At 58.9% G+C, this 9,720-nt stretch overlaps 1 protein-coding gene across 2 annotated transcripts; it reads right to left on the minus strand.

Moving 5' to 3' along the window:
• Positions 1-1,751: 1,751 nt before the first annotated feature.
• On the minus strand, positions 1,752-7,882 carry GCK (glucokinase). Of its 2 annotated transcripts, XM_064400260.1 has the most exons (10): positions 7,392-7,882; positions 5,448-5,610; positions 4,957-5,111; positions 4,634-4,753; positions 4,446-4,541; positions 4,056-4,155; positions 3,271-3,454; positions 2,908-3,063; positions 2,103-2,336; positions 1,752-2,013 (listed from the first exon to the last, which is right to left on the minus strand). In XM_064400260.1, exons 1-10 carry the CDS (start codon positions 7,434-7,436, stop codon positions 1,869-1,871), a joined length of 1,398 nt encoding a protein of 465 aa, XP_064256330.1. In that variant the 5' UTR covers positions 7,437-7,882; the 3' UTR covers positions 1,752-1,868. The 2 variants fall into 2 exon arrangements, with proteins under 2 accessions (XP_064256330.1, XP_064256331.1); XM_064400261.1 differs by lacking the exons at positions 4,056-4,155; positions 4,446-4,541; positions 4,634-4,753; ... (1 more) ...; positions 5,448-5,610; positions 7,392-7,882 and having other exon boundaries at positions 3,281-3,418.
• Between the last annotated feature and the right edge of the window lie 1,838 nt (positions 7,883-9,720).

Genomic DNA, 9,720 nt, shown 5'->3' on the forward strand with positions numbered 1-9,720 from the left:
TTGGGATCCTCCTCACTGTCCCAGCTGAGCACAGGGCACCCCTGCTTCACTCCCAGCCAATCAGAGCACAGGAAATCCCACACCCCTTTTTTTTCCTGCAATTCCAGCCAATTGGAGTGCAGGGAATCTCTTCTGTTTGCCCCCAGCCAATCAGAACAGAGGGACTGCAGGGCTCTGAGGGCTGCCACCAATCAGAGCCCAGGATGTGTTCTGGTGTGAACCAATCAGAGCTCAGGGAATCCCACACCCCTTTTTTTTTTTTTCCTTTAATTCCAGCCAATTGGAGTGCAGGGAATCTCTTCTGTTTGCCCCCAGCCAATCAGAACAGAGGGACTGCAGGGCTCTGAGGGCTGCCACCAATCAGAGCCCAGGATGTGTTCTGGTGTGAACCAATCAGAGCTCAGGGAATCCCACACCCCTTTTTTTTTCCTTTAATTCCAGCCAATTGGAGTGCAGGGAATCTCTTCTGTTTGCCCCCAGCCAATCAGAACAGAGGGACTGCAGCACTCTGGGGGCTGCCACCAATCAGAGCCCAGGATGTGTTTGTGGTGTGAACCAATCAGAGCTCAGGGAATCCCACACCCCCTTTTTTTTTTTCCTTTAATTCCAGCCAATTGGAGTGCAGGGAATCTCTTCTGTTTGCCCCCAGCCAATCAGAACAGAGGGACTGCTGCCACCAATCAGAGCCCAGGATGTCCAGAATGTGTTTGTGGTGTGAACCAATCAGAGCTCAGGGAATCCTGCAGGCCGAGGGCAGAGCAGAGGGATCCCAGTGCCACCTGCAAGGGGAGCTCTGGGGGTCCCAGTGCCACCCCTGGGGCCCTCAGGGGCAGCCCCTCTGGGTGCCTTTGTCCCTTGGGGTGACACGGACACCCCCCGTGCCCCCAGCCCCTCAGCGTGGCCCTGCACTTTGTGAGGACACCGAGATCCCTCGGTGGTCCCAGCCCCACTCCCTGTGGTGATCCACTCCCCCCAGGTGGCCCAAGAGTTGCCCCAGCACCCTGAGATGTCCCTGGATCCCAGGTGTCCCCGTGTCCCAGGGGCGCCCAGACCCCAAATATCACAGATACAACCCCAGACCATAAAGATATCCCATACCTTCAGGCTGACACCAACACCCAGAGTGGGCCCCAGACCCCCAAGTGTCCCCAACCCCCAGGGGGATCCCAACACCCTGTGGTGTCCCGGGAGGACCCCTCCACCCTGGGGTGCTCCAGACCCTCAGAGTGGCCCAAAGCCCTGGGTTGATTCCAGAGCCTTCAGAGAACCACGATATGCTCTGGCACTGCCAGATCCCTAAAGGAACCCCCACACCCTGGGCTGCCCATGAACCCCAAAGGGACCCCAATACTCTGCTCCAGAGCTCTGGTGAGCTCAAACCTCTGGGGTGCCCCACACCAGGGGACACGGGTGGGCACATGGCTGGAGGGGACCCCCCTCCATCTGATCTGGCCCATTTCTGGTGCACTCTGATCAGCCTCTGCACCCCAGGGATCGCTGGTGGGGAGCTCCTCTACCCTGACATCCCCCCCAAGTACCCCCAAAAAACTCCTTATCTCTCGGCCACCTCCTTGGGGGGGTTTTCTCCCAGCAAAGGGGCTGGAGCCCCCCTTGCTGCAGCTGTGTGAGGATGGGGGGAGGGAGATGAGGGCACGGGAAGCTCCTTGGCCGCCCCATAGGTGTGGGGCAGCCCCGTGGGGGTCTCTCTACCAGCACGGGGAGAGAGGAGCGCTGGCCCGAGCGGGCCCCAGAGAAGTCCACACACACCCCGTTTATTGGGGGCCGGAGCCGCCTCCTTCCCGTGGCCGTGTCTGCTCCCACAGCTCTCCGGGAGGAGCCGCGGCCCCGCCATCCCCCCTGAGTCCAGCTCACTGCCCCATCATGCAGGCCATCTTGCAGGCCACGGCGGAGATGAGGGCGGCCCCGCGCCCGCTGCCTTCCTCGGACTGGATGAAGGTGATGTCGCAGCCGGGCGTCAGCTGCCGCACCGTGGCGTGGAAGTGATCCTTGAAGCTGGGGAGCGACAACGCGGCGTCACGGCCGGGCTCGGGGAGAGGGGAAGAAAGGAGAGGACGGGGAGACGTGGCCGTGGGGATGCCCACCTGGGATGGAGCTTGTAGACGGAGCCGTCGACGCCGACCGTGATCTTGAGCGTGTCCTGGCTGCGGCTCTCCCGCATGCGGTTGATGACGCCGGCCAGCCCGGCCGAGCACATCTGGGCCGCGCGCGTGGACACGCTCTCGCACACCCGCCGCACGATCTCGCAGTCCGCCCGCGACGGCAGCAGCTCGAAGGCAGACAGGATGTTGTAGATCTGCTTGCGGTCGTCGGAGTCGCTGAGGGAAGGGGAGAAAAGGGGGTCAGTAAAGGGGGGAGTGGGTGAGGCGGCTGGAGAGGGATGGGGAGTGATGGGGTGGGGGATCCTCACACGGGACTGTTGTATGGGGTCACAGCACGGGGAACCCCAGCTGGGTCAGTCAGAGCAGGTTGGTGTGGGGTGATAAGATGGGGGACCCCAATGTGGGGCTGCTGTGATGGGACAGAGGGACCTGGAAGTGGACCCTCCTAATGTGGGGTGATGGGACGTGGGGACCCCAATATGGGACAGAGGAGGCAGGTACGGAATGATGGGACCATGATGGGCCTATGAGAGGGGACACTGTGGTTTGGGTGGCACAATGCAGATGGACAGTCAGACTAGATTGGTGTAGGGTAACAAGATAAAGGACCCCGAAATGAGGCAGTCAAAGCAGACTGGTATGAGATGATGGAACTGTGGGACAGCCAATGCAGAGCGAGAGCACAGACTCCTCAGTACACCCAGACCAGTGTGGAGTGAGAGCACAGAGCTCCCAGTGCCATGCAGCCTGGCGGGTGGTTTGGGGGTGCCACGCCCCAGCCTCGTACCTCTCAATCTGGGACATGAAGCGGGTCTCAAAGGTCCCGCGGGTCTTGAGCTTCTCAGAGGCCTCCCCATTGAAGAGCAGGTTCTCATCCACCAGCTTCAGCAGCACCAGCCGCACGATCTCCCCCATGTACTTCCCCCCAATGATCTTCTCGTACCTGCGGGGGGGACACAGGCGAGGGGGCGGCATCAGAGCTGGCATTTGAGGGGTCACATCCCACAGCACCCCCTCTTTCCTCCCCCCTCCTCGCTGGATGTGCTCCCGTGCGTGGGCACGGCCCAGGGCGAAGGACGCCGGGGCTGAGCCCGGTGCAGGGTGGGGTGGGAGGGACGCCCAGAGGAACTGGATCTCTCCTATTCCTTACAGTTGCTGACCGGGGTTAAGTGAGGTCTCGTCCACCACGCGGTCGTACTCCAGGAGGAACTCGTCCAGCTCCCCCGAGGCACCGAAGGCCCCCCACTCCGTGTTCACGCACATCCGCCCCTCGTCGCCCTCCACCAGCTCCACGTTGTGCATCTCCTCCATGTAGCAGGCGTTACAGCCCGTCCCTGCCAGGAACTGGGCGTGGGTCTGGGCAGGGGGGCAGCAGGGACAGCCCCCAGCACAGCCCTCCCGTCCCTGGGATAGAACTGGGATGGTGTCCTGGAGCAATGGGGAAGGACTGGAGGGGGTCCAGATGTGCCAGGGCAGGGGTTGGGACCCGTGTGGAGCCTGAGGGATGTTCCCCAGCCTGGTGACTGGCACCATGGTGTGCCACTGCTTCAAGGGTGGCTCCAGGACATGGGGGAAAGGCTTCAGACTAAAAAAGGGGAGATTTAGATTGGATACTGGGAAGAAATCCTTCCCTGTGAGGGTGGTAGGGACCAACACAGGCCAGAGCCACCAACAGCCTGGGGGCAGGGCAGCCCTTTGGGGACCAGCCCTGTTATGGTGACCACCCCCTTTCCACTCCCAAAGTGCCCCAACCCACCACGCTGGGGCCAGGCAATGCCACCGGGTGTCCCAGCCACCGGACACCTCAGCAGAGTGCCACTGCCACCCCCCTGTGGTTGGGGTGTCCCCCCAGAAGGACGGGGGAGCAGCAGGGGAGCGGGCCCACGGACAGTTCCCTGTGCCCAGGCACGTGTCCCTGTAGAAGGGGCATCTTACCCACAATCATCCCAACCTCGCACCGGTGATCTTCGTAGTAGCAGGAGATCATCGTGGCCACCGTGTCGTTCACCATCGCCACCACGTCCATCTCGAAGTCCTGGGGGACAGGGACCATGGTGGGCTCCTGGGGGGCCAGGCTGTCCCACAACAGCTGGATGGTCCCCAAGGATGAGGGCCTGGGCACGTGTCACGCACGCATGCGTGCACACACATGGCACAGCCCTGCCCAGAGACACACTCGGCTCCAGCAGCCCCGTGGTGGGGACAGCTGCTCTCCTTCCTGGGGACACTGCAGTGGCCCTGTGGCAGGCACAGGCAGGCTGCAGCGAGCCCCTGGCAGGCACAGCCGGGGTGCCACGGGGTGCCAGCACGGTGACATCCTCTCACCCCTCGCCGTTTGATGGCGTCCCTCAGCAGCCCCACCACGTTGTTCCCTTCCGCGCCGGAGGCTTTGAAGCCCTTGGTCCAGTTCAGGAGGATGCCCTGCAAGGTGGGGGTCACACCGAAACGGGGCTGTGGGTGTAGCTGAGGCTTGGGGAGCCCCGAGCCCTCGTGCTGCCCGCACAGCCCCTCACCTTGTCGATGTCCTCGTGCCGCACGGGGAAGGAGAAGGTGAAGCCCAGGGGCAGCTTTTTGTGCTTCATCTGGTGCTTGTCCAGGAAATCAGAGATGCACTCGGAGATGTAGTCAAAGAGCTGGAAGACAGGAGGTCCAGCCTTTCCCCAGGGATGTCCCCACCCTCCCGCTGCCCTTGTGGCTGTCCCCCACCACGGGTTCCCCAGGCCTGGCCACCCCCCAGCTTCTGCTGGCTGGATGAATGGGGATGTGTGCTCCCCACTGAAACACACACGAGGAAAGGTTCTGGGACGGGATGGGACGCCCCGTGTGCTCCACTGACCATCTCAGCCGTGCCAGTCATGGCATCCTCCGGGATGGAGTACATCTGGTGCTTCGTCTTCACCTTCCACTGCCCCTCCTCGCCCTCGCCCACCTTCACCAGCATCACACGGAAATTGGTGCCGCCCAGGTCCAGCGACAGGAAATCTCCCACCTCTGCAAGGCCAGGGAGAGTAGGAGAAGGTGATGGGCTCTTGGTAGGCCCAGCCTTGCACGTGGAGCTGGAAGGGGTGGCACACAAGGGACTGGGGGTGGCACACAAGGGACTGGGGGTGGCACACAAGGGACTGGGAATGGCACACAAGGGACTGGGAATGGCACACAAGGGACTGGGAGTGGCACACAAGGGACTGGGAATGGCACACAAGGGACTGGGAGTGGCACACAAGGGACTGGGGGTGGCACACAAGGGACTGGGGGTGGCACACAAGGGACTGGGAATGGCACACAAGGGACTGGCGGTGGCACACAAGGGACTGGGGTGGCACCCACCTGAGCCCTCGGGGGTGGAGCGCACATAGGTGGGCAGCATCTTCACAGAGGCCTCCTCGTGTGTCTCCAGCTTGAGCCCCCGGTCCATCTCCTTCTGCATCCGGTACATCACCTTCTTCAGGTCCTCCTCCTTCAGACGGAACTCCGACAGGATCTGCTCCACCTGCACGCAGCACAGCCTCAGCCAGGGACCGGGAGTTTGGGGTGCAAGGGGCCTGAACTGCAAGAATTTCAGGAAACTCCAAGTTTCCCTTGCTCTGTTTTCACCCTGAAATGATTTATCCCGTCGCTCTGTTATTCTCCTGCTGAGCAGGGAATCCACAGGACCCTCATGAGGCACCAAGGCCCTTCTGGAGCTGCCTGTAGGTCAGCTCTGGTGTCCCTGGGCACGGGGCTGGCACTGGGCTTCTGCCACCCCTGTCACCCAGCTGAATTGTTGGGGTGTAGAAGCCAGCACCATTCCAGCAGCGACCTGGGACCTCCCATGCTGGTCCTTCCCAGCAAGGAGTGCTTCTGGCCGTGCCTCTGAGGAGCACAGCATCTCCCACCAAGGACATGGATCCTTTCATGATGAAGACGCTGGTGTGCCCTCCTTGCCCCCCTGGGAGCATCCCTCTCCCCGTACCCCACTGGGAATCGCGGGGTTCCACCCACCAACCGTGGGGCTGAAATGGGGCAGAGGGCAGGGACACTCCCGGGGATTGCTGCCTGGCCTCGCTGCCAGGGAGAGCCGCAGGGCCCACTCCAGGGAAGCACCTGGCGAGCAGGATCCGTGTTTATCCTCTCCGTAGCAGCCTCCATTAGGCGCCAGGGCTGGGGCCAGGGCTGTCAGATGGAGCCGGAGCTCATTAGTCACCGGCTCAGGTGTTTGCCTCGAGGCTGCTGCCTTTTCCTGACAGGTTTGGGGGGTAGGGGGCTCAGCAAAGCGTTTGGGGTGTGGTTTGGGGCGCCCCAGCTCTGGGGGCAGCCCTTGGCGTGGCTCAGTGCAGCTGTCCTCCATCCTGGCACGTCCCCTGGCCCCCAGGGCCGGGGCTGCAGCACGGAGCCCCCCAGAATGGGGCTGGGCACCCACAGCAGCTTGATCCTGAGGGGCTTTGGCCCAGAACGATTGGGAAAATCCTGCCAGGAAAGCACGGAGCTGGGTCTGATCATCCCTCCTGCGTGCTGATCCACCCCGTGGCACCACCTGGCATGGGAACCCCCAGTCTGCCACGGCCGGAGGGTGCCCGTGCCAAGGCTGGCACCCAGGAGCCCCAGTTTTATTTCTCCACTGGTTTTCCCATCTCAGCACCACGTGTTCCCACTCATCTCTCCACTGGCCCTCAAAACCACGGGTTTGGCCCTTCCCCGGCAGGATTTGGGTGTTCCCACGTGACGTTGTTGGCTCTCAGCTCCCCATGGCAATGGTGTGCTGCAATGCCTCCCACCAAAGGGACGAGCTGGGACCCCCGTGGCTGCTGGCCCCCAGTGACACCCATCTCTCTGGTCCAGCATGAGTCCCCTCGGTGCCCCCCCGGTGTCCCTTGGTGTCCCAGCTGGCAGCAGGGCACGTCTCACTGTCCTCACCCGTCACCCCCTGAGCTCCATCCATCTGGCAGAGGATCACTCCCACAAACATCTGGTTTTTTTGGCCGGGGATGAGCCCGGTGCCACCCCGCTGGGCGCCTCGGTGACAGCCAGCTGAAGGAGGTGACAGGCCCCGTGTCATCCTGGGGATGGCTGCAAGATGCCTGGGGCCATGCTGGGATGGCAGAACGTCCCACAGACACTCCCAGCTCCACCACGAACGCTCCCAGCTCCATCACGAGCCCTGGGGCCTGTGCTGGGGGGTGGCCTCAGGGATGGAGACCCCCACCAGCCATGCCCTGGGCTGGAACCTCGGGAGGGCTGGACCCCTGTGAGGATCCCCACTCTTCCCCCAGCCCCTGAGCAGGGCAGCCTCACCTTCTCCCTCCTGCTGCTCTCCATCCTGGCTCGGTGATCCAGCATGGGGGCCGGCTGCGGGCCGAGCCGTGCCCCCCTCAGCGTGCCCACCGCGGTGCCAGGCTGCGGGCGAGCCCCTGCCCTGCCCTGGAGGCTGTCCGCGGGTTGTGCCTCTCTCCGCGCGCGGATGCTCCACTTTCGCCGCCCTACCTCATCCGCCGGCCCCGGGGGGCTCCGGCGTGAGGGGCAGGCGGCGGGGCCCGGGGCCCCGGCGGGCTCAGCCCCACATCCTCCGCTCCGCTCCCCTCCTAGCACAGCCTCAAGAGCCGCGGCTGCCCTGGGGGGGTCCCGGCCCAGCTCGGGGGGCTGCGGCAGCCCCTGGGGACCCCTGGGTGCGCTCGGCCCGGCTCGGGCAGGACCCTCCCCGCCCGCACCCCGCCCCGGGCCGGCCGTGTGCCCGTCGCCATGCCAACGGCTCGGTGGCCGTGGCAAGCACTCCAGCGGCCGGCTTGGCAACCGGGGCGCTCCATGGAGACCGCGGGGAGCGGGCATGGGGTGGGGCGGGGCCGCCCCATGGCCCCCCGCCACCCCGGGGCGGGGAAATGGGGGGCCCAGGGGGGTGAGGGGACCCCGAAGGCGCCCCCCGGGATGGGCTCGCACCGGCCGGGGTGGGAGGTGTGTGGTTTGCGGTTGGGTTTTTGGCGAGTGTTGAAGTGAGTGTTGTGTTGTGCTAGGAGGGTGTGAGGTATTAATTGTGTTAAGTAGTTTGTTAAATAAAAAAATTATAATATATATATATAATATATAATATATATAATATAAAATATATAATATATAATATATAATATATAATATATAATATATAATATATAATACATAATATATTATATATTATATATTATATATTATATTTTATATTTTATATTTTATTTTATATTTTATATTTTATATTTTATATTTTATATATTATATTTTATATATTATATTTTATATATTATATATATCATATACATAATATATAAAAATATGTATATTAATATATAATATATAAAAATATAAATATATGAAAAATACAACATATAATATATATATTTAATATATGCAGTATATATAATATACATAATTTATAAAATATACATTAATATGCAATATATGAAATATAAATATATATAAAAATATAACATATAATATATAATATAAAATATATTATATATATAATGTATACAATATATATTATAGATATACTATATAAAATTATATATTAATGTATAATATATAAAAATATAAATACATAAAATATAATATTTAGTATATAATGCATAATATATATTATATATTATATATTATGTATATTTATACAATATATAAAATTATATATATTAATATATAATATTTTAAATATATATATAATATAGTATAAAAATAAAAATAAAATAAATAAATAAATAAATAAAATATAGTGTTAGGTATGTTAAAATAGAAACTATGCTATGCAAGATATTTGTTTAAGAAAGGACTCGCACCAGGTAGGAGCCGCAGGACACCTAAATCTTTCAGAGAAAGGGAATTCATTGCCTTATCAGCAGAAAACTAACTTCTTCCCACCTCGCTCACACTGGAACATGGCATAAGGATTAAGAGGAAGAGGTTGACAGTGGCCAGACAGAATCCTGTGTTTGAATGGAATTTATGCATCATGTATGAGATGTATGAATATGCAACAGGCGATTGTTTTTAAGGGTTAATCCTCTGTTAACGGGGGTCCTTTTTCGGGCTTGTGCTGCCCAGAAAAAGGTACCCGGACTGTCTGTAACTCTTTGTTTTTATTGTCTCATATTGTCCTAACCTCAGATGTTCACATTTTATTACTCTAATTACATTACTATTTTTATAACCATTTTATTACAGGGGACAGGGCACACACGGGGACAGGGGACACACGGGGACAGGGGACACACAAGGGACCCCCGCCCCACACACGGACCCCAACCCCACAGAGAGACCCCGCCCACAGAGCCGAGCAGGCCACGCCCCACAGAGAGACCCCGCCCACAGAGCCGGGCAGGCCCCGCCCCACAGAGAGACCCCGCCCACAGAGCCGGGCAGGCCCCGCCCCATAATGAGATCCCGCCCCGAGCATATCAGGCCCCGCCCCACGGTATGACCCCGCCCCCAAGACCCATCAGGCCCCGCCCCGCGGCCCCGCCGGGCACAGCGCCCCCTGCCGCCCGCCCCAGGAACGAGCCCCGCCCCAGCGCGGCTCTGATTGGTCGCCCGGCTGGCACCGGAGTGAGGGGAGGCGGGCGCTGATTGGTCAGAATGCCGAGGGCAGGGCGGAGCGAGCCCGGCG

This window comes from Passer domesticus, chromosome 28, assembly GCF_036417665.1.
Source record: "Passer domesticus isolate bPasDom1 chromosome 28, bPasDom1.hap1, whole genome shotgun sequence".
In the NCBI taxonomy this organism is placed as follows: Eukaryota; Metazoa; Chordata; class Aves; order Passeriformes; family Passeridae; genus Passer; species Passer domesticus.

Excerpts from the sequence above, each read along its gene's own strand:
- GCK (XM_064400260.1), bottom strand. The coding sequence starts at position 7,436 with ATGCTGGATCACCGAGCCAGGATGGAGAGCAGCAGGAGGGAGAAG. Across the intron at positions 4,542-4,633 it reads GGCACGAGGACATCGACAAG|GGCATCCTCCTGAACTGGAC; the intron begins GTGAGGGGCTGT and ends CCCACCTTGCAG. Across the intron at positions 2,014-2,102 it reads GTCTACAAGCTCCATCCCAG|CTTCAAGGATCACTTCCACG; the intron begins GTGGGCATCCCC and ends GTCGCTCCCCAG.